At 40.7% G+C, this 25568-nt stretch overlaps 1 protein-coding gene and 1 pseudogene across 4 annotated transcripts in view; one reads left to right on the forward strand and one right to left on the reverse strand.

Moving 5' to 3' along the window:
• AGPAT5 (1-acylglycerol-3-phosphate O-acyltransferase 5) overlaps window positions 1-25568 on the reverse strand; it is a 60032-nt gene that overhangs the window by 22800 nt on the left and 11664 nt on the right. For 3 of the 4 annotated variants that reach the window (XM_059049477.2, XM_067022551.1, XM_067022550.1), the window contains exons 2-5: window positions 19014-19083; window positions 13490-13605; window positions 10295-10384; window positions 203-293 (exon numbers count right to left, since the gene is read on the reverse strand). In XM_059049477.2, coding sequence (XP_058905460.1) covers window positions 203-293; window positions 10295-10384; window positions 13490-13605; window positions 19014-19083 — 367 coding nt within the window. The remainder of the gene's footprint in view (window positions 1-202; window positions 294-10294; window positions 10385-13489; window positions 13606-19013; window positions 19084-25568) is intronic. The other variant, XM_059049476.2, reaches the window with a different exon arrangement.
• Window positions 3754-4787, forward strand: LOC131747552 (protein SEC13 homolog pseudogene; annotated as a pseudogene).

A 25568-nucleotide genomic window follows, 5' to 3' on the forward strand; every position in this document is an offset into this window, starting at 1 on the left:
CAGACATATGTAATACCATACATATGAATTAATGAGAAGAAACTTCATTTTCTAAGAAATAATACAGACATTCATTCAAGGAATAAAAACATTCATTCATTTCATCTGTTGTAAAACGTGACTATCTTTTCTAGGAACAAAAATTTAAAAGGTCATTATCTTGAAAAATTTTATTTTCAAATACAGGTAATTTTTTACTCACCTTCTTGAGCAGCAAATGTTTGACTAGCTGAAATGACTTTTGTTAGTTCTGGATTATACCTTGTTCCCTCTGGAAAAATCACAAGATACATCTGTGAAGCCATAAAGAAAATTTGGTTTGTTTTATGTGAGTGTTTTATTGTTACTGTTAACTTATCAATGCTAGTAACCCTATTAATCCTAAGAGCATTTCCCATGGTGGGGAAAAGAAAGTGTATATTCAATTACCTATGACCTTCATTTCAAGCCGAACAACCAAAATGCACAAATTCAATTAAGTCTTAATATAGCATAGACTATATGTGAAATGCAGTGCTACATTCATTTGTAGGTCAGTCATTAAGAATCCAACGTTTCTAATTACATGCAAATATTCACTAATTTAAAAACCGGCCATAAATGACTCATACAAAGCCTCAATTCATCAATGAAAGAGGTTTTTCCCCCAAGATTCTGCAAAATGACTTTTGAAAAGGTGTACATTTTAGGGCTTCCCTGGTGGCGCAATGGTTAAGAATCCGCCTGCCAATGCAGGGGACATGGGTTCAAGCCCTGGTCCGGGAAGATCCCACATGCTGCAGAGCAACAAAGCCCATGCGCCACAACTACTGAGCCTGCGCTCTAGAGCCCACGAGCCACAACTACTGAGCCCGTGCACCACAACTACTGAAGCCCATGCGCCTAGAGCCCGGGCCCTGCAACAAGAGAAGCCACCGCAATGAGAAGCTTGCGCACCGCAACGAAGAGTAGCCCCCGCTCACCGCAACTAGAGAAAAGCCCACACGTGGCAACGAAGACCCAGAGCAGCCAAAATAAAATAAATAAATAAATAAATAAAAAGAAAACGTGTACATTTTAGACATCAGGGTCCCTAAGTACATCTCATTTGAGGGAAACCATACATAAATATATAAATTTCCACAATATAAAAGGTAATAGATGTTGGTATTTCAAAAGATTCACACAGTATTCTTATTTTTTAGGACTCCCTTAATGCATTTTAAATGACTCAATTTATAAGTGGCCTCATAAATTAAAACAATGCAATTATAAACGAAGTTATAAATCAAGCTGTATGTTTACTAAGTAATCGATTAGTCTAAACTTAAGGAGCTCGTGAGAGAAAAGTATGCTCATTTTATCCATCCTTACCAGATCCCAGGTAAGACCATCTACCTAGATGTCCAGCACAGAAGTATTCTTTTATCTGAATGATCTATGATTTTCACGTAGATCTAAATGAACCTATGTGAAACTCTGAATTTTTTCATTAGATAAACATATGATCATTCTCTTCCAAAGTTTCACCTGAAAAGCTGGTATAATGGTGGCTCTGCAATTTTGCGTCTTCAGCTTCCATGCAAATGCAGAAGCTTTTTATCCATCCATATATATAATTTTTAGAAGGTACTATCTTTGCCTAACTTAGAAATTAATAAGCTGTGTTTGGTTATCTTTTCAGAGTGGTCAAAAAATGTAGAAACCTGGGTAAAAAAGTTTTTTAATCAGGAATTCCTTATTATGTTCCAGGAGCCAGAAGGAAAAACCAGAAGAAAAATACTAAAATTAGTTCCCCAAACCACAAATTCATTCTCATGAGAAAACATTTTAAATTAGTAAAGTTTGTGTTCAAAGCCATGAAAGCAATTACTGAAGGTTATTAGCTTTTCACTCAATCATTTATAAATAAAACAATCCATGAGTGGAATGGTTAATAACTCATGTGGTATTATTTTCTGTCTCTCAGAGGTTTTACTTAAAAAACATTGATGGTTAGCAAGAAAGTAAGAAAGAACTATTCATTCAGGGTTCATTCAAGAAATATTTCTGGTACACCTATCATGTGCCAGGTGCTATATACAGAGTAACAAAACAATATGGCCTTTGGAGACAAGTGAGAAAAAGGTACACTAAACAAATAAAAATATACAATTGCGCACTCTGTGACTACGAAGAAAAAGAACAAGGTGTTATGAGAGAAAAAGACACGAGGGAAACCAGAATGGACGACGGGTCTAAGGCCTAAAGAATGACAAAAGAACAGGTACTTTCCCCAGCACGAGAGGACAAAGGCAAGGCCACCTACCCTCACCAGTTCTATTCAAGGCTGCTCAGCAGCAGTGAAGAGAAACAAGCTATTGATACATACAGTGACTGGAGGAATCTCAGAATGATTACGCTAAGTGGAAGAAGCCAAACTCACTCCCAAACAAAGGGTATAAGCTGTACGATTCCATTTATATAAAATTCTAAAGAGTGCAAACTAATCCATAGTGACAGAAAGCAGCTCAGTGACTGCCTGAGACAGAACAGGCACAAAGAGGCGCAAGGACACTTTCGGAGCTCGTGGCTGTGTGCAGTGATCGTGACGGTGGCGATGGTTTGCACACACACACCCAAACCGTGCAAGGGTGTATACAGACACCACAACTCGTCAAATGCTGCACAGTCTGCAGGCGGCTGCCCATCAACCACACCTCACCAAGAGCCCTTCAGTAAAAACGAGGGGGAGCCGCCAGACAGAAGACACACTGTGTGCAGACCCTCAGGTGGAGAGGAGCTGGGGCACTGCAGCGCTAAGGAAAGGCCAATGTAACTAAATGCGGGGGTGGGAGAGTGGCGTGAAACAAAGCTAGACCACACACATTTTATAGGTTTTCTAGGCCCAGCGCGGGACGAGGAGCAAGCAGGGAGTGGCTGCTAAGAGGCACCGGGTCTCTTTCGGGGGCGACGAAGGTGTTCTGGGATTACATAATGGTGATGGTCGCACAACTTGGCGAACACATGGAAAACCACTGAATTATATGCTTTAGGATGGCGCATTCTACAGTATGTGAATGACATCTCAATAAAGAAAGAAACAGGCCAAAGCCCATTACTATCTTCCACAAGTCAGTGAATGGGTTCCAAACTTTAAAAGAAACTGATCATTACACAGAATGAAAGCTACATTAAAAAAGTAAAATATGGGCTTCCCCGGTGGCGCAGTGGTTGAGAGTCCGCCTGCCGATGCAGGAGACACGGGTTCGCGCCCCGGTCCGGGAGGATCCCACGTGCCGCGGAGCGGCTGGGCCCGTGAGCCGTGGCCGCTGAGCCTGCGCGTCCGGAGCCTGTGCTCCGCAACGGGAGAGGCCGCAGCGGTGAGAGGCCCGCGTACCGGAAAAAAAAAAAAAAAAAAAAAAGTAAAATATGACAGTCACACAATGAATTACTATTAAATTATTAAGGTCATTGGCTGAACAATAAATAAAGTTATTTTATGGCCATTACGCCACAGAGTAGGTGGTCTTCTATAGGAAATTGTATTTGCAAAGACTGTCACTAGAGAAAGCACAGAGGGGCATGAACAACTGACTGCAATCCCGGACTCTCCCCTTACAGGCCCCGAGGCCCGGGATGACCTCCTCCTCCTCTCTGCACCTTAAGTTTCCTCACCTATAAAATGAAGTGACGGTGACACCTACGCCTCACTGGGCTATTACAACGCTAGAAGGTGGTAAGTCAACGCGCCGCCGGGACCTGCCATGTCCAAGGCCTGGAGCTGCTGTGACCATGGCGCCAGTAATCACCCCTGCGGATACGTCCCGTGAGGACATGATTCCTGCAGCTTCCCAAGCAGCCCTCCCTTTGCAGCATGACGCCCAGGCGGACTCCTGCGGCACCCGCCGGGCAACCTGCTCATCAGGAAGGGCCGTCAGGATCCTCGGTGTGCTCAACGGAGGGCAGATCCTCATCGCCGACCTCAGGGGTCATGAGGGTCCTGTGTGGCAAGTGGCCCGGGCCCACGCCACGTACGGCGATGTCCCGGCATCCCGCTCCTACGACCGGAAAGTCATCATCTGGAAAGGGGAAAATGGCACCTGGGAGAAGACGCATGCGCGCACAGAACACGACTCCTCAGTAAACGCTGTGTGCAGGGCCCCCCACGACTACGGCCTGATCCTGGCCTGTGGGGGCTCGGATGGGGCCATTTCTCTGCTGACTCACACCAGGCTGGGCCAGTGGGAAGTGAAGAAGACCGACAGCGCTCACACTATTGGCTGCGATGCCGTCAGCTGGGGCTGACGTCATCCTCCGACGTCAGTCGGAGGCCTCACAGACCAGCCATCTGGGCAGCAGCGCAACTACATCAAGAGGTTTGCATTAGCGGGCTGTGACACCCTCATCAAACTGTGGACGGACGAGGAGGACGGCCAGTGGAAGGAAGGGCAGGAGTCGGAAGCGCACCGAGACTGGGTTTGAGATGTGGCCTGGGCCCCCACCAGCACCACTGCCGGCCGCCCCCGGGATGGTCCAGGGCCCACCCGGACCTGTGCCGGTGCCTCGGGCCCTGCGCGGTCGCCCAGACTGCTGCACGAGTTCAGTGATGTTGTCTGGCATGGGAGCTGGCCCATCACAGCCGACACCCTGGCCGCCGCAGGTGGAGACAGTAGGGTGAGCGTGTGGAAGGAGCCGGCGCACGGGCAGTGGCTGTGCGTCAGTGATGTCAGCAGGGCCAGGGCTCTGTGTCCACTTCAGCCACAGAGGGTCAGCAGCACGGGCAGTGCCAAGACAGGCGGGGCCTGGCCTCCACCTGCCACCTCTAGGACGGCCCTTCCTGGGCCAACCGGCCAAGCAGCCGCGAGGAGGGGCGCCCGGTTCCCCCAGCACCACTTTCCCGGGAGTCGTAACAAACGCGACCAGATCTATCATCCGCCCGAACGTGGTCTCATACGGTTTGTAATCTACTGTCCAGCCGAGCACACACTCGCTCTGAGGGAAAGACAATTAACCTTCAGCTCTATTATTTTAAGATATTTTTGGTCATTTTTATGTACCTTTTAGGTTCAGGCATCATTTGGGGGGTGATTGTTTCCAGAGTAAATGAACTCATATTGCTTCTTAAAAAAAAAAAAAAAAAAGGTGGTAAGTCATATAATCTACTCAGTACAGTGCCTGGTGCAAAATAACGTTGCAATTTGCTGTTACAGTGAAAATAGAGCTGCTTTAGAAATCTGCGATGGCGCATCCGGCGGGAAGAAGAGCAACATGACACGGGTAGCTGATCGCCCCGACCCTGGGGACCTGCCTTCCCTGCCACCAGCTTTGCGTGTTGCCTTCTCAGTAAGTACCTCCAAAGGCCGTGAGACAAAGCAGTTCTGCTTCTCTCAGGAATGAGAGCCCAGCACAACAGAGGTGCTCTCATCTGATAACTTCCTTGCAGTGGCTTTCAAATTGCTGACCAAAAGGCTGCGCCCTTCTCTAGTTCCCCTGGAAATAGAGAAGGTGGCAGCAGAGGAAGTGGAGGCGCTAGAAGTAGAGTACTAGGGCAAGAGAAGAGTGGCCACAGGGTCCGACATTTCTGGACCTGCTTCTCAACTAAGGAAAATATAAGGGAGATCCCTGCTCAAGGACAGGGAAGCAATGAGGAGGACAGGAAAAAACTGACACACTGTCACAAACCAATCGAATTATGTACAAGATTTTTGCTACTGTTCATGTAACTCTTTTATTCGGTTAAATTTTCATTTGGACGGAACCAGAGAGTCTGTTTTTCTTTAGTGATGACCTTCCACATAAGAAAAATCTATCTTCAAGATGTGATATACCACTTTAAACACATGTACTTTGGCCCCTAATGGAAAATTAGCAGGCTATTTCACATTAACAGTCCATTCGAAAAGAAAAGAGCTATTCAAGACTTTAAAATATATTCAAATTGTAACTAACTATTGAACTGATGATTTTCTACTAAAAACAGCCTTTTCTCCATGCTTTGGAAAAGTTAATTTACTTTTTAAGTGAACCTCAATTTCTCACTCCCAAATGAAGACTCAGGGTTGCTGTGAGGATTAAAGGAAATATGTGAAAATATCAAGCCCTGTGTGGCAGGCTCTTAAAACATATTGTTTCCTTCCCCTCTGGTTTTTAAAAAATTCTACTAGTTTACTAAAGAGTTCCAAAGTAGGCGCATTTATACAGAAATAATATCTCAGAACGCAATAAGTTTTGATTAGCTAGACATCTTTTAATTACTTGCTTTCTCTTTAAATAAAAAGCTATTTCATACTGAGATGCACAGAATATAAATAAGATGGTTCCTCTCTGCCTTCTGTCTCCCAAATTAAACCAATCTAGCACAGCATAACTTATTTACCAAGTTTTCTACGTTTATAATCAGAAACATTCAACCCATTAAAAATTCCATTGCACATTTACAGAGGAAAGAATACAAAAATGTGGAGGATACAAAGTATCTATCTCTTTCCTCAAAGAGTGTATTATTTAATTATGGAAGTGCTCTATGTATGATCAGAAAACAGTGATAAAATCACACAGATGCACCGCGTGTGGCAGGCAGAATAACGGCCCCTCCCCCACACGTCCAGCTCCTAATGCTCGGAACCTGTGAATAGGGCAGGTTACGGCAAAGGGGGATTTAAGACTACCAGCCGCTGGACCTCAGGGTGAGGGCTGATCCTAGAACGTTGCGGGGGCGGGGGGTGGGCCCAGTACAATCACGTGATTACAAGAACGGGAAAGAGGGAGGCAGAAGAGTCAGAACCAAAGGCATGGCCAGCACGAAAGAGACCAGACCAGCCACTGCTGGCTTTGCAGATGGAAAGAAGTCGTGAGCTAGGAAGGCAGGCAATCTCCAGAAACTGGAAAAGGCAAGAAAATGGATTCTCCCTCAGAATCTCCCTAAGGACCTCAGTGCACTGACACCTTGATTTTAGTCCAGTGAGACCCATTTTGAACTGCTGGCCTCCAGAATGATTTAGATAATAAATTAGTGTTATTATTTTTTTCTGGCTTTATTGAGGTATGATTGACAAATAAAAATTGTATACACTTAAGGTGTACAATGTGATGCCTTACTATACACGTACACCACATAGTTACCGTATTTTTTATGGTAGGAACACTTAAAATCTACTCTTTTAGCAAATTTCAAGTATGTAATATGTTATTATGAAGTACAGTCACCATACTGTACATTACATCTCCAGAATTTATTCATCTTGTAACTGACGGTTTGTAACCTTTGACCAATATCTCCCCATTTCCCCCAACTCCCAGCCCTGGGAACTACCATTCTACCCTCTGGTTCTGAGTTGAGCGTTTTTAGATTCCACATATAAGTGAGGCCGTGCAGTGTCTGTCTGTCTGTGTCAGGCGTATGTCACTTAAGCATCATATGCCCTGGAGGTTCATCCATGTTGTTGCAAAGAACAGCATTTCCTTCTTTTTTAAGGCTGAAAAAATTCCATTTTGTGTGTGTGTGTGTGTGTGTGTGTCTGTGTACACCACATTTTCTTTATCTATTCATCTGTCAACGCACACTTAGGTTGTTTCCATATCTTGGCTGCTGTGAATGAACATGGGAATGCAGATGTCTCCTCAAGATAGTAATTTTATTTTTTTGGATATATACCCAGGAGTGGAATTGCTTGATCATTCTGTTTTCCATAACGGCTGTACCACTATGGAATTCTTATATTCCCACCAACATCAGCTAACTTTTCTATATCCTTACACTTCGGTCTTCTGACTTTTTGATAACAGGTGTGAGGTGATACCTCACTGCGGTTGTGACTGGCATTTTCCTGATGATAAGTGATGCTGGCACCTCTGATGCACCCGTTGGCCATTTGTATGTCTTCCTTGGAGAGATGTCTTCTCAAGTCCCTTTTTGCCCATTTTCAATTGAGTTGTTTTTTTGCTAGTGAGTTGCATAAGTTCCTCAAATATTTTGGAATTAACACCTTATTGGATAGGATATGTGGTTTGCAAGTATTCTCTCCCATGTTTCATTTTGTTCATTATTTCCTTTGCTGTGCAGAAACTTTTTAGTTTGATGTAGTCCCATTTGTTTATCTTTGTTTTTGTTACCTGTGCTTTTGCTGTTATATCCAATATTTGTGTTATTTTAAGCCGGTAAGTTTGTGGTAATTTGTTATAGCAGCAATAGGAAAATACAATAAGCATAGTTTTCAAACATGTTATTTAATCCTATCTACCAAATTAAGTAATTATCAACAAATTTACCATATAAGGAAACTAAAGCTTAGAGAAGTTAAGTGATGTACAAAGTAACAAAGTTTAAATGGCAGAGCTGGAATTTAAACTCAAATCTGATTTCAAAGCCAATACTCTTATGCACTAGGTTGCCTCACATTTGAAAAGGAACTTGAGTTAAATTTGGGAAGAAACAAAGCACAAGATTCCATATTTGTGCTGTAAACTGCATGGCTCCAATGCTGACTAAGTGACTTCTGTAGATGAAGTAGATGTTTTTATCATACATGTTTCATTTGTACCCCCAACTGATAAGTACCTTATAAAAATATTGTCTCAGCAATATTTATTGAGAAGATGTATTTCTTAGTAATTTATAATTCAGACATATTTTTGGAAACAAAATTCTGCAGTCTCTCAAATAATACTAACAGTGAAAAATAAGAGCTGATTTAATGATTAACCATAGATTTCTGTGAGGAAAATTAAGCCATATGGAAGTTGACTTGATAAATATACTCCACCCTGTCAACTATGTGATTAACTTTCAGAAACAAAAGAGCATAATGAAGAGTCTGAGATTATGTATCTGTTTCATAGCCTTTAATACTGAAACATGAAGAGTCATCCGGATTCTAAGAAACCGGCCTCAGACCTATAGTGACCTGAAGTGACAGCGGCTCACAGCACCGCCTCACGGGCCTGCCATTCAGCATCACTGCACGAACATCAAAACACTAGACTCTTGCCCTTGAAAGACAGAAAAGTTCTCCGGTAGCCCAAGATTAGGTTATTTGAACTGACTTTCCTACTGAAAACAACTTAAAAAGCTGGATGTAACATCATCTTAAAAGTACCCAAGAGCTGACAAGATGGTAAGACCAAAATTAAAGCAAACACAGTAAAGCAGAAGTAAGCCCAGAAAGGAACTTTCGTTCTAAGAGATTCAGAAGGTGAGGGGAATCGAAATGGAAGGCCGCAGACCTTCTGCTGGAAACAGTGCGAGTGAACCAGAAGTGGAGAGAGCACCAGAGGCTTCACTCCTGGTACAAAAGTAAAGCAGGCAACCCAGGCGTCACGTGGACCGGCCACCTTGGTTGCGTCGCCCGGGTGCTCCAGTTATAGCCTCGAGCTCAGAATTTGGTTGGGGTGGGCCCAGACGAGAGGGGCCTCAAGGGGCCCAGCTAAAACGAATGCCAGCGTTCTCTGGGGGAAGGCACTTCCAGCTTACGCTTGAGCTGATTTCTGCAAATAATTTTCCAGATACAATCAAGAGCAGACAAAGCTCACCAGGCACACAAGGAAAGAGGGCACCATGAGCAAGAAGAGAAGCAGCGGAAGGTGGAGAGAGAGGGCAGCTGGGCGGGAGGAGGACGAGAGAGGGCATGAGAAGAGAAGAAAGAAGAAAGAGAAGGACTGGTAACTGTGAGCTACGTTTCTGAGCACCGGGACAGAAAAGCACGCCACGCCCTGGGGAAGAGAGCTCAGGCAGTCACCGCAGTCACCGCAGTCACGCTGCTCTGTCCTCGGAGAGGGCCGGGGAAAAGCCAGAGGGCAGCAATCGGCATTCCTCAAAGACAACATTGAGATTTCTTCTGGGGGGAGCAAGGTTTTATACACAATATTTACACTCAATGATTCTTCGTTTGTAGATGTTCATACTTTTTCTGACTTTTCAAATAACTCAACAGATACAAGAAATCCAAATTTATACTGACAGAAAACAGCTGCTCTAAAGCTCCATGTGACTCTGAAGAAGCGGAGTGAGAGGAGCTCTGAAGTGGCTGAAGCATAAGGTTACAAGTGCAGTTGTTTTCTATTTATAGACTAAAGACAGCAAATGTTCTTGTTACTCCTCTTCAAGGTCAATACTGACAACTACCAGCGAAGGATCGAATCGCCTGCCGCAATCTTTCTGGTGGCCAAAAATAACTGCTTACCTATATTTAGAGGGTTTTTGTTGCCTCGAAAACTCTGAATTATTTATTACACATGGGATACTATATTTTCAAAACAATTCTTAAATACTACTTTAATGTTTAAATTTAAAAATGAGAGTTGATAAGAAAAATAATGAAAATGAGCGTAATCTTACTGGAGTTCCTGCATTGATGTAGCTCTGCAGCTTTTTTCTCATTTCCTTTTCATTGAATTTGGCACTTCTCTTTACATAGATCCCTCCATGCTGCCACATAAAAAAAGAAAAAACAAGAAAAAAAAAAGGGGAAAAAAGTATTTACTATTAAAATATCCAATGGCCAGTCATCAAAAGGGTTAACTTTATTCCCAAAGAGTTAAGAATAAAATTACATTTTAGGAATTAAATTATATTTAATACATTCATGTTAGCATCCAGAGAACACTAGCTGAAAATTCTCCTACATTTTCAATACAATTCAAATAAAATTGTGTGTGACATTTTACTGGAAAATACATGAATATTTAGTTCTGTTGGCAGTTAAAAATGCTTTCTTTCTTAAAAATACATTTTTTAAAATCCAAAATTCAATCAGATGGATCTTAGCTCTCAATTTCTCCACTGACTTATTATGGAATAACTAAAAATTCTCCTTTCAACAAACACTCTCTTCTGAAATTTTAGAAACTGACCCTGTTACATATTTATGTCATACTGTCATTGACTGAATTCTCTTCTTCCCCCCAGATTCTTACGTTGAAGCCCTAACCCCCAATGTGACTGTATTTGGAGATGGGGCTTTTAGGAAAATAAATGAGGTCATAAGAGTGGGCCCTGATCCAATAGGAATGGTGCCTTATAAGGAGAGATTAAGACACAGACAAGTGCATGCAAAGGAGAGACACAGGGAGAAGGCAGCTGTCTACAAGCCAAAGAAAGAGGCCTCAAGAGAAACCAACCCCGCCGACTCCTTGATCTTGGGCTTCCAGCCTCCAGAACTGTAAGCAAATGAATTTCTGTTGTTTAAGCCCCGCAGGGTGATACTTTATTACGAGAGCCCTAGCAGGCTAATACAGGCACCTTCATAAAAATTAAGGTAGCCTTAATTAAACCTCGTAAGTGCCCTTCATTGAAACTTTGCATCAGGTCAGCTATTTTTTTGTACTCCTTTATACTAATTTGAACACATCTGTAAAATTAACCAACTGGATGAATCTGATTTTGTGTTAATCAAGAATATGAGTAAAAGGAAATAAAGAGAAGCAAGGAGGGGACAGGATAAAGAGGAGAGGAAGGGTGGTCTCAGATTCTGGTCATGGTTCCTTCCACGTATGAACTGGCTTGCCTGAGTACAGAGAAGAAACTCAAAGTGCTCTACAGAATGTATGTCACTATTCACCCAAACTGAGAGGACTGATAAGAATAAATTCATTCTTCACTAACTCTTTAGAATTAAAACCAAAGAATGCATATATTGCAGTGTGAAACTTCCCCAAGCTTTCAATGACATGAGTCTATTCTTCACATGCTATCTCCTCCCAGTCATTTAATTTGCTTATTAAAGTCTTTTTTTTTTTTTTTTTTTTTTTTTAGAGAACTAGGAGCATCTTTTGTTCTTTTTAAAAAATATATAAATTTATTTATTTATTTTTGGCTGTGTTGGTATGTGGGCTTCTCATTGCGGTGCCTTCTCTTGTTGCAGAGCACAGGCTCTAGGCACACAGGCTTCAGTAGTTGTGGCACGCGGGCTTAGTAGTTGTGGCACATGGGCTTAGTTGCTCTGCAGCATGTGGTATCTTCCCGGACCACAGATCGAACCCATGTCCCCTGCACTGGCAGGCGGATTCCCAACCACTGCACCACCAGGGAAGTCCCTTAATGTCTATTTTAATTAAAAAACATCTGAGTTCTTTCCCAGGTATATGGAAGCTACAGAAGTGAAGACCAGGTATCTTTCCTTAGGAACTCCCTGATTAGTGAGGAAGCAAAATATGTATACGTGTGTGATATAAAGAGAATTGATAAGTGTTATAAGAAAGATAGCCAGAAACGAAAGCAGAGTAGAGTAAAGAGAGTGCTGAGTGGAGGTCAATCACAGCTGTCATACATATCTCTAGTTATACTCACAGGGCTTAAATGAGCAAAAGCTCGCTATTGCCCTTTTTATTTATTTATTTTTTAATTTAACCCAACAGTAAGGTTCCCAGAACACCTGCTTTTGGTTGGGATGAGGGAGCAAAGAGATCTCTGTTCTGAATTCTACAGTTAATCTACACCTTATAATGTTCACAAGCTGGCAGTTTGGAAATATTTAGTTTTCTGAAAGTCTATATATTAATATGCATTTTCTACACATATAAAATACTTAATATTTTATAAATACAATAATTATAAGAAATATAAAACTGGAGAGTCTGTGTCCTCCTATTTTGCTTGTAAATAACTATTTTTGAATAGCATTATTTCTGTTTCATACAAACTGTAAATAACAAATCCTTTTAAAAGAAAATTTTACTTCGTGGTATAAAGTCCACTACTTATTAATCTATTCCCGTTTATACATGTACCCAGTAGTTTAAAATACTTTTCGTCAAAATATATATGAACTTTATTTCCCTTTAAAAGACTCAGAAAAGGAGGAAGGAGATGGGCTGCAAGTACACTAACCTCCAACACCACAGGGACCCTGTTCATGGGACTCGGGGTAGCACAGCTCGGTGGCGCCACTGTCTTGCGTCCAGCGCATGACTTTCAGATTCATATATTTTCAGAGCTCACCGTAACTTTAGCTTTTCTTCTTTAATCAATCGATTAAAGTCTTATTAACAAGTCTGTCTTCCATACAAATTTCATTCTTAATATTTAGAAAACTACATATCAAATAACTTATTCAGAAAAGGCATAGAAAAATGCTAGTAATCCCCTTCTGAATATCAAAGAGCCTGTTATATAGTCCCAGGACCTGATGGTTATTATGTAATGTTAAAGGATTTGCATAAAATAACATATACTGAATATTTATTATGTACCTGACACTCATGCTAGGCACTTTACATATATAGCTCACTAGTTTTTTATATCCTACAGATAATTACTTTTCAGTTTCTTACGGTAAGTGTCCATCAAGTTCTAGGTCTTTAAATTTTTCTGTTTGTTTGGTTTTTGTACATTTGCATTTTTTCCTATTTAACAATCTGGGTAACCAGATATATATATAAACACACACCATTAAAAATGTCAGACAAATCATGTTAATTTAGAATAAACTATTAAACGCATAAAAATAAACCAAAAAAACTCGTATGTTAAATTTTAAAATCTAAAATTTTCATAAGCTACATATATATAAAGAAAGAAGCATGGGAAAGTTACCTGAGAAAAATAACACCCATACAGTGGAAGCCATTTGAGCCCATCTTTCAGCACATAGCGCACGTGTCCGAGAGCGTTCTGCCTGATGGCCAAAATATCAGCAACGATCCAGTCAACTGCAAAGACAGAATCAATTAGTGCATAAGTGACCCTGAGTGAACTCCAGCATCCCCTCCACAGAAACACAAAATGCCTCTTCACAAGACTGTATGAGGATATGCTTTGAAAATATTAGGGTTAGCATTTTTAAATTACTTTAAAACAACCCCAGACATTTGCAAGATATAAATTCTGTGGAGTTTTTTAGATTTGTTTTTTGTTGGTTTTTGTTTTTTTGTTTTTACGGTTCTTGAAAAGCTTCTCGTCTCAGGGATAAAATGCAAAAGTCACAAACCATCAGAGTAATCCAAAAGCAGCATGAACAAAATCAAATAGGCTTCTCTCATTCTTGAGGTCTAGAAAACATGAAATTATAAGCAAAAAAAAATGGCTAAATGAAACTGTCATGTGTAAGTAAATATTCTGTATATAACAATATGTTTAGCAAGAGGCAAGGACACTTTATCTTTTTTTTTTTTTTTTTTTTTTTGCGGTATGCGGGCCTCTCACTGTTGTGGCCTCTCCCGTTGCGGAGCACAGGCTCCGGACGCGCAGGCTCAGCAGCCATGGCTCACGGGCTTAGTTGCTCCGCGGCATGTGGGATCTTCCCGGACCAGGGCACGAACCCGTGTCCCCTGCATCGGCAGGCGGATTCTCAACCACTGCGCCACCAGGGAAGCCCTAGGACACTATCTTGACCAATGACTTTCAGGACACAAAAAGAGGGTATAATGGAATTCAAAACAAAGATCTCTCAAAGCTTACAACTAGGCTGGGCACATATGTGTTCTTTACAGAATCAAAGGACACGTAGCCAGGCTGCTAATAACTCTAATTCCATAGATATGTTATGACTGAAAGTTCAAAAAAACAAAAATAAGAAGGGATGACTGAGGTGCCAACAAAAAACTCAAAAAAAACCTATAGGAAGAAATAGGTTGTTAACTGATCTTTCAAGCAGAGCAAATTCCGAACAGAAGTAGCCCTTCCTTGGGACTAGCCTTCCCGCCAAAGCAAAGAACCGGAGACCAGCAAACGGTACAGAAGGAGGCAAACAGAAGAGATGATTTAAAGCGATCAAGAGGAAATAAAATGAAGTTAAGGCAGCAAATGGTAAAGGCTCTGGAGGACCTGAGAGACCTGGATTTGAAAATAAATGGCTGCAAACTACCCTAATTCTTCATAAGAATGAAAAGGATAAAAATGAAATGTGAGGGAGACTTTTGTAGCATCTACAGATGAATTGGAAGATGGGATACTTGAAAAAAAATTAATAAGAATCTATGAAAGGATTCAGTCATAGGATCACAAATGTATTCAGGGCCAGGGAAATGAAAACAAAAGGAGCAAATTCGAGAGGAAATTTTTTTTTTAAATAAAAACCCTGTAGGAAATAAAAACCAAGAAAATAACGGAGTAACAATAAAATTTCAACGAAAAGGGACAGATTTACACAGGATTACAGGGAGATGAACTCTTAGCTGTGTGAAATTCTTTAGGCAATGCACCATACTGGAGAGAATATCCTAAAGAAGTATATTAGCCAAGTTAAACGTTAAAAATTATCCTTTTGGAAAAATGTTTTATCAATTATTGTAATTCTTTTAAATCTTTTTTATCATTCATAATTAACTCTTTCTTGATGATTTAAGAGGTACAATGATTACGTCTATAATTCCTATTGTGGCCCCTTTAAATCAAGTGATGCAGAGATTTTCCCCTGTAGTAGAGGATCCCCAGCAGTGGCGTCTATCAGTTGGCGACGCCTACTCTATGGAACTATCAATTATCACTTTTCTCTAAAGTATGTACTTCCCTACAGAAGCCCTCTCCCTCTCCCCTTCCCTGTAATTCAGATCAATTAAACAGTCACTGATAAACGCATTTCTTTCTAACCACGTCTTGGAAACTAAATAATCAAGCTAATGTTATAACTATACCTGATGTAAAAGTAAACAGACTCAGAATAAATTCTGAGAACTTAGCGTATGGTTTCCAGGCTACAGTATATTCTGGAACGTATTTGGGATACAAGGCTAAAAACAAGATTTCGTATCTTTTCCTGGAACAATCATTTTTTAAAATGTAGAAGAATTTGAAAATGCATTTTTATATTAAAACACACATGGTTAGCTGGTGGCCTAGGATACATCTTCCAATAACTTTTAAGAAAAAGTGTAAAATTTACAAAGTATGTCATGTTGTAACGAACTGTCCTGGCTATAGCCTTAGACTTCTGAAGTATTTAGTGGAAAAGTTTTAAGAACTAATTTAGTAGTCAAAAGACACAAGCTTTGTGCCATCAATTTTTGCTACTCAATTATCTTTTTTTACTTTTAAAAATTCTCCACTAGGTTTCAGATAGGGGACACTAGACTACGGCTGAGTTACTGACGCTGAGATGTTAATGTATTACCTTTATAATAACTATTCACATTTTGTGTTCTGGCATGAGATCAAGAAATGCAGCTGCGTAAGAATTCTTCCATGGTGGTCTGGCCCAAGCCGTTGTTCCCATTAACTGGGAAGAGAGGAGGGGAGGGCAGTGAGGAGAGGGAGCAAGAGAAGATGACAGCTTTTCCATCTGTGTTATCAGGTAACGACAGCTCCCAACTCACAAGGGTGTAGCGCGGCCTGAAGGAGACCCTGCACGTGCGCACTCGCCTGACACGGATCTGGCGCGCCCTCGGGATTAGCTGCCGTCATCGTCACCCCTACTGTCCGCTGCCCGTACGAGCCGGGCTCTCTGTGAGATTATGAGCTAGCCTATGGAAATCGCCTAAAAGCCTTGACCAGCAGGCATGACTCACAGCTGACCAGTAAGGCTCAGAGAGGCTAAGTCATTTGCCCACAGACACACAGCCTACTGCAGAATAGCCTATGAACCGGGGTCTGACTCCACAGCCCAGGCCTCACCATACATGTTGTTAGTCAAGACAAATGTGACCTAAACCAAGAAAAGGGAACCTTCATGAGATTAAAAAGGTACAGAGTGTCCAAAGCAGAGAGCCAAAGAAGGCCGAGAGGAAGGAACAGTGGTCACTGCAGCCTTGCTGACTCTGGAGAGAAATAAGTTAACGGAGACTAAGACTGCAGAGACAGCAAGGGCACATCAAGTGAAAACAGGGGACCAGAGGGACGAATTAAAATGCCAATTCTTTTGATGCCAGGCCAAGAAAGGACTCTCGTCTTCTGGCAGGCCTTGTAGACGGTGAGCAAGGGAGCCTAAGCTGAACAGCAGTCCTTGACATGTTCTTTCTGCTACTGACATTTTCAGATTACTCGGTTGTGGTTTTTAATACCTCAAAAGGGTTTTTAAAGGGGTACCTAGACATAACAGGCCAACGAGCCACGTCCCTGGATAAGCTTTAGGGGCCTCTGGAACCTCAAACTCTAGGCAAAGTTTTATGTGCCCATTTTTCTGGGAAAAGGCTACATATCTTCTGTCACATTCTAACTGAAGCCTGTAATTCTAAAGTAATTTAAAGTCACTATCTAGTTATGTTCCTAAATTATGGATTTTTTTAAAGCATTCAAAAAGCAACCTTCTCCACTCCGAACGACACACTGGGATGGGGCCGGTATTAAAAGTGCAGGCACTCAGAGGTCAGGGGAGAGGACGGGAATCAGACTGGTTGTCTGTGATGAGACATGTAACGTTTTCACGTCAGCTGTGGGCTGCCTAAGGAGCTCACACTTCCCATTTTACCCCTCCAGGTCCAAACACAGAAGAATCGTGAAAAATCTGTGTCCTTCCAAGTGTTTTCCCAGAAGTCCTCACTCTGAAGTAATGGATATAAAGGCCGACACATAGTAAGCAGACAAATGACAGCAGTGGCTATAATTTTTGTATTATTATTTTTATTACTACTACTCCCACCTCCAGGAATGTTCAGGGAGTACTTATTCCACAGGTTTGTGCTAGTACCAAAGCTCTGTTAGCAGAACACTATTTCCATTGAAACCTGGAAAAAGGAAAGTTGGCATGGAACCTGAACAAGGAATTTTAAGAGAGAATTCTTTAAACAGAAAGAAAACTCTAAATGAAATTAACCAAGGGCTCAATATAAAGGAAATTGGGCTATCATGAGCCACTCCCTGCCCTAGACCCACAAATCCTTTTTACTTGGATATTTGAACCCTGGTAGACATATGCCATCAGCAGCAGAACAGGAATAGCAAGACTGTGTTAGCAGTAAAAAGCCCGATATGACTGGAGAAACAGTCAAAAGAAAGGAGGAAGTCAGGCTGCTTTATAGGCCAGAGTTAGAAGTAGACGCTGAGCTGGTTGCTTTGCTAAAGTCAAATGTAATTAAATCAAATAGTCTTAGCAGTCATGGTAATAAAGTCAGGGAAATACAGATACATCACTTTCCTATTCACCCTTCAGAGCTTAGAAAACTGAATGTAATCAGTAACAAGATAAGTTGAGAAAGATGCACCTCAACTTCTTTACCTTTCTTTACCTTCCAGAAGTTAAACGTAGTAATAAAAGTAACCATGAAGAAACACAGCTGACAGGAGGAAGATAAAGGACAGCCACAGGCAGTAGTGATTTCCCAATCAGGTGTTATCATTCATCAGCTTGTTTTTAGCTTTCAACTTCTGGGTACTACATTTTTTAAAGTAATAAAAATAGAATTTAGGAAGTGTGCATCAAAGCAGTTACAGCTTCGAAAAAATATGAAGTGGGATGTTTCTTGGACTGAATTATTTGGAGAACTAAGAAGTACCTTAACCACTGTTAATTTCTTAGTTTGGCTACTGTATAAGATGCTGTCATTGGGACATTGGTGAAGGGGTCAATGGACTCTACATACTATTTTTGTAAATCCTTGTGAATCTACAATTATTTCAATATCAAAAGTTTTTTTTAATTACCTTGAGCTAATTTAACGTATATACTATGCTATATTGGAGACCAGAGTCTTCTGTGATTCCTCTGATAGAAGAGCAAGCTATAATTAAACCCAAACATTTGAAGAAGCAAAAGGAACTGCAGACATTAGAAATTAATACTGTGTTTAAGGAAATGAGTACTCACAAATCAGTACAACCTTTCTGCAGCTTAACAATAAAAAATATAAAATGTTTATACAGTATGATTCACAAATTCCACTTCCAAAAACAAAATTTAAAAAGGAAGAATATATAGACTATTTAAAGAGATATTCAGAGAAAGAGAAAAAAAGGAAAGAAAATAGCTTATATACACCAGCAGAGGGAAAAGGGAAATTCATAGTTTTCACATTCCTGATTTTCCAAAAAACTAAAATCACAAAAATACGAGGTCACATATAATATCTGCACTGAAAATTCATGTTTTACCGACAACAACAAATCATTAAAAAATATCAGAACATTACTTTGAATTACTTCCCTACTGTGTGTAGAGAAACTTGTTTCATGCAAATGAAATACAAACCTGTGCTTTGATGATTTGCTAAATATATTATATTTTCTTTGTTTTTTGGCAAATCTCCATATAGCAGTATCTAAAAGATAAAACAGAGAGAAACATGACTTTGATAATGTAAAATATGTACCACTGTAACATACAAAATATGACGTCAGAAAATTGACCAATACACGATGTCATTAATAGTCCCATCCGTGACTCACAACTATTAGACCTCTCTTAGGAGCCTCAGAGACCATCGACAGCACGTGTCTACAAGGCAGTTGAGCGCAGGGCAGGTTAATGGTCATAAAGTAAAGCAATGATCAGTATCCTGAGTTTTTACTGACTGCTCACAACATCTGAAACACTGTTCATAAGGTACAGCGTCCTTCAAAGAGCCTACAGTGCAGTGGAAGAGACAGGCGTGCATACAACAACTGTGATGAGACATAATGCAAATATTATGAAAATACAGTCTATTTCAAAGAACCGTCAACTGCAGGCAGTAGTAGCATTCATTAGGTGCGGTTTCAGCAGAGAAGGTGAAGGAAGGAATGTTCATGAAGAGAGGAACAAAGGAATGGAAGCGGCAGCATCTGAGGCCAGTAAGGGTGCACCTGGCAGGGTGCCGGCACGCCCAGGCTGCAGCTAGAGACGGTGAGCTGGTGCAGGCGGACCGGAGGAGATCTGAACCAGAACGTACAAAGCCTTCTGAATACCAAGCTAACGATGAAAACTGTATTCTGTAAGTAATGGGGAAACTTGGTCCCATGATTAGGACTCTACATCTCTATACAGAGCACAGGGAGTCCAGGATCAGTGACTTCTAGGAAGGGGAAGCTGCACGACAGGGCGGGGTCCACAGCGGGCCTCAACGCCAGCTGTCATGCTTCCTTTCTTTAGCGGGGTGGTGGGCGCGCAGGTGCTCCTTATAGGAGTCTTTCTCTAGTTCTCTATGTCTCAAATATTTCATAATAAATTAGTTAAAGAAAGTGGAAGTATATTTTTAAAGACTTGAAAGGAAATGACTCCTAACAGTGGTATTTTTTTATTCAGGGCGTTTTTGTTTCTGTACCGTGTCATCACAGATTACTCAAGATTATGAATTAGCTACAGATCTATCTTTTTAGATAGCCACAGAGATTATCTTTTGATCACACCACTACTCATTTATATCTTAACAACAGAATAAAGAAAAAGACATTAAGCCAACCTCTGTGTAGATAAATGGAGCGAGATGACAAAGTTCTGGAGACCAGGGACTCAGACTGAGATTTCTTATATTTTCCTCAGAAAACTATACAGTGCTATGCAGGTACTATGAGTTTAAATTTCTGCTCAATAATTTTGTATTAAGAAAGCTTATCAGTGCCAAAACAAAAGAACGAAATCACTAACTGATCTACGCAGGGTTAAAAAGTGGAGTCCTGGTTTGTGAGCAATCCCCCTTTCCTACCAAGGAGCCAGAATTGCTTTGAGACCATTGGGTGGCACACACTGGGCTTAAAGTACTGCAGCTACACGACAGAGTATTTCTGGCTTGACTTCCGTGGATGAGACATTCACAATGAAAGGCTGTGGTTTAACTGACTCAATGTCAATACCACTCTTTGGAGACCTACCTGCCCCCAGGCTGAAGACAGAACTTGAACCACTAGGAGACTCTCCCCTTTTCTTGCTCTGAGCTTCATTTAGAGACTACAGCCTTTGAAGGCAGATGGCATACAAGCTATTCAAAGGCATTTTTTTTAAGTTTCATTGTGGTAATCATTTCATAATGCATACATATATCAAAACATCACAATGAACACCTTAAATATGTATAATTTTATATTTTTGAAAAATAAACTAAAAATTTAAAAAATGGGTGAGCTCCCAGGCCGATCCCCTGCCCTCCAAAGCACCCTCCAGGCTATGTAGGTCCTGGGGGCACAGGAAGGAGGCCGGGCAGATCAGGAGAGGCAGAAGGGACCCTCCCAGACCGGAGGAGCAGGGGAGGAGAGGAGGGCGTTTGCCCCGCCCACTCGAGCCCAGGAAGCCTGCTGGGCTCCCAGGTGAGGTCCCCTGCCCTCTGAGACCAGGGGTTGGGGGCACGCCTGGGCCCCTCTGTTCTTTGAGCTTAAGCCCCAATGCCCACAGCCCCCAGGGCCTTTTCCAGCCCTGTGGGTCCTGAGCATTGACCCCACCCACCACCCAAAACTTGCCCCTGCTTAGGCCCTGCCCTCCACAGCCAAGGCCTCCCCCACCCCACCCCCCTTTTTGCTTTTCCCTCCTCTTTTTTACTATTGTGGTACTAATGTACCTTCCGGTTGTTGATTCATCTATATTTTAATTTTTATATTCTTCCTAACATATCTGTTAGTTTCCTAGTCTAATTTTATTTTTTACTTTGCTATTTTTTTTTTTTTTGCTTTTTTGCTGCCTCAGATGCCTTGCGGGATCTTGGTTCACAAGCCCCTTGTCAGGCTGAAGCTCCTGCAGTGGGAGCTCCCAGTCTGAACCACTAGACTAACAGAGAACCTCAGACTCCAGGGAATATTCATCAGAGTGAGGTCTCACGGAGATCCTCATCTCAGCACCAAGACCCAGCCCTACCCAACAGCCTACAAACCCCAGTGTTGGAAACCTCAGGCCAAACAACCAGTAAAGACAGGAACACAGCCCCACTCATTAAAAAAAAAAAAAAAATGAGATGGCAAAAAAATATGTCACAGATGAAGGAGCAAGGTAAAAACCTACAAGACCAAATAAATGAAGAGGAAATAGGCAATCTACCTGAAAAAGAATTCAGAATAATGATAGTGAAGATGATCCAGAATCTCCGAAACAGAATGGAGGCACGGATTGAGAAAATACAAGAAATGTTTAACAAAGATCTAGAAGAACTAAAGAACAAAAACAAACAGATATTAAGAACACAATAACTGAAATGAAAAATACACTAGAAGGAATCTATAACAGAATAACTGAGGCAGAAGAACAAATAAGTGAGCTGGAAGAAAAAATGGTGGACATAACTGCCGAGGAGCAGAATAAAGAAAAAAGAATGAAAAGAATTGAAGACAATCTCAGAGACCTCTGGGACAACATTGAACGCACCAACATTCGAATTATAGGGGTCCCAGAAGAAGAAGAGAAAAAGAAAGGATCTGAGAAAATATTTGAAGACATTATGGTTGAAAATGTCCCTAACGTGGGAAAGGAAATAGTCACCCAAGTCCAGGAAACACAGAGAGTCCCATACAGGATAAACCCTAGGAAAAACACACCAACACACATATTAACACACCAACACACATTTTGATATTAAAATATCAAAATAACAAAAATTAAATTCAAAGAAAAAATATTAAAGGCAGCAAGGGAAAGACAAAAAATAACATACAAAGGAGTCCCCATAAGGTTATCAGCTGATTTTTCAGTGGAAACTCTGCAGTCCAGAAGGGAGTGGCAGGATATACTTAAAAAGTGATGAAAGAGAAAAAAAACCCTACAACCAGGATTACTCTACCCAGCAAGGATCTCATTCAGATTCGATGGAGGAGTCAAAAGCTTTTCAGACAAGCAAAAGCTAAGAGAATTCAGCACCACCAAACCAGCTTTACAAGAAATGCTAAAGAAACTTCTCTAAGGGGGAAACACAAGAGAAGAAAAAGATCCACAAAAACAAACCCAAAACAACTAAGAAAATGGTAATAGGAACACACATACCTTGAATGTAAATGGACTAAATGCCCCAACCAAAAGACACAGACTGGCTGAAGGGTTACAAAAACAAGACCCATCTGTATGCTGTGTACAAGAGACCCACTTCAGACCTAGGGACACATACAGACTGAAAGTGAGGGGATGCAAAAAGATATTCCATGCAAATGGAAATCAAAAGAAAACTGGAATAGCAATAGTCATATCAGATAAAAGAGACTTTAAAATAAAGACTGTTACAAGAGATAAGGAGGGACACTATATAATGATCAAAGGATCAACCCAAGAAGAAGATATAACAATTATAAATGTTTATGCACCCAACATAGGAGCACCTCAATACATAAGGCAAATGCTAACAACCATGAAAGAAGAAATCGACAGTGACACAATAATAGTAGGGAACTTTAACACCCCACTTACACCAATGGACAGATCATCCAAACAGAAAATAAATAAAGAAACACAAGTTTAAAATGACACAATAGACCAGATAGATCTAACTGCTATTTATAGAACATTCCCCCCCAAAGTGGCAGAATACACTTTCTTCTCAAGTGCACATGGAACATTCTCCAGGATAGATCACATCCTGGGGTCACAAATCAAGCCTCGGAAATTTTAAGAAAATTGAAATCATATCAAGCATCTTTTCTGACCACAATGCTATGGGACTGGAAATCAATTACAGGAAAAAAACTGTAAAAAACTGCAAATACATGGAGGCTAAACAGTGCACTACTAAACAACCAAGAGATCACTGAAGAAATCAAAGAAGAAATTTAAAGATACATAGAAACAAATGACAACGAAACCACGACAACCCAAAACCAATGGGACACAGCAAAAGCAGTTCTAAGAGGGAAGCTTATAGCAATACAATCTCACCTCAAGGAACAAGAAAAGTCTCAAAGAAACAATCTAACCCTACGCTTAAAACAACTAGAAAAAGAAGAACAAAGAAAACCCAAAGACAGTAGAAGGAAAGAAATCATAAAGCTTAGAGCAGAAATAAATGAAATAGAAATGAAGAAAACAATAGCAAAGATCAATAAAACTAAAAGCTGGTTCTTTGAGAAGATAAAGCCAGACTCATCAAGAAAAAAAGGGAGAGGAGACAAATCAAATTAGAAATGAAAACGGAGAAATCACACCTGACACTGTGGAAATACAAAGGATTATAAGAGACTACTACCAACAACTCTATGCCAATAAGATGGACAACCACGAAGAAATAGACAAATTCTTGGAAAGGCACAACCTTCCAAGACTGAACCAGGAAGAATTAGAAAACATAAACAGACCTATCACAAGTAATGAAATTGAAACCGTAATTAAAAATCTTCCAACAAACAGAAGTCCAGGACCAGATGGCTTCACAGGTGAATTCTATCAAACATTTAGAGAAGAGCTAACACCTATCCTTCTCAAACTCTTCCAAAAAATTGCAAAGGGAGAAACACTCCCAAATTCATTTTACAAAGTCACCATCACCCTGCTACCAAAGCCAGAAAAAGATATCACAAAAAAAGAAAACTATAGACCAATATCACTGATGAACATAGATGCAAAAATCCTGAACAAAACACTAGCAAACAGAAACCAACAGCACAGTGTAAGGATCATACACCATGATCAAGTGGGGTTTATCCCAGGGATGGCAAGGATTCTTCAATATACGCAAATCAATCAATGTGATACACCATATTAACAAATTAAGGAATAAAAACCATATGATCATCTCAATAGATGCAGAAAAAACTTCTGACAAAAATCAACACCCATTTATGAAACAAACTCTCCAGAAAATGGGCATAGAGGGAACCTACCTCAACATAATAAAGGCCATATATGACAAACCCACAGCAAGCATCATACTCAATGGTGAAAAACTGAAAGCATTTCCACTAAGATCAGGAACAAGACAAGGATGTCCACTCTCATCACTCTATTCAAAACAGTTTTGGAAGTCCTAGCCACAGCCATCAGAGGAGAAAAAGAAATAAAAGGAATACAAATTGGAAAAGAAGAAGTAAAACTGTCACTGTTTGCCTATGATATGATACTATACATAGAAAATCCTAAAGATGCCACCAGAAAACTAGTAGAACTAATCAATGAATTTGGTAAGGTTGCAGGATACAAAACCAATGCACAGAAATCTCTGCCATTCCTATACACCAACATCGAAAAATCAGAAGGAGAAATTAAGGAAACACTCCCATTTACCACTGAAACAAAAAGAATTAAATACCTAGGAATAAACCTTCCTAAGCAGGCGAAAGATGTGTACTCAGAAAACTATAAAACACTGATGAAAGAAATCAAAGATGACATAAACAGATGGAAAAATTTATCATGCTCTTGGATTGGAAGAATCAATATTGTGAAAATGACTATACTACCCAAAGCAATCTACAGGTTCAATGCAATCCCTATCAAACTACCAATGGCATTCTTCACAGAATTAGAACAAAAAATTTAACAATTTGTATAGAAACACAAAAGACCCCAAATAGCCTAAGCAATTTTGAAAAAGAAAAAGGGAGCTGGAGGAATCAGGCGCCCCGACTTCAACCTACACCAGAAAGCTACAGCAATCAAGACAGTATGGTACTGGCACAAAAACAGAAATACAGATCAGTGGTACAGGATAGAATGGCCAGAGAGAAACCCACGCGCATATGGGCACCTAATTTACGACAAAGGAGGCAAGAACATACAGTGGAGAAAAGACAGCCTCTTCAATAAGTGGTGCTGGGAAAACTGGACAGCTACATGTAAAAGAATGAAATTAGAACACTACCTAACACCATACACAAAATTAAACTCCAAATGGATTAAAGACTTAAATGTAAGGCCAGACACTATAAA

Source organism: Kogia breviceps, chromosome 20, assembly GCF_026419965.1.
Source record: "Kogia breviceps isolate mKogBre1 chromosome 20, mKogBre1 haplotype 1, whole genome shotgun sequence".
Taxonomy (NCBI): domain Eukaryota; kingdom Metazoa; phylum Chordata; class Mammalia; order Artiodactyla; family Physeteridae; genus Kogia; species Kogia breviceps.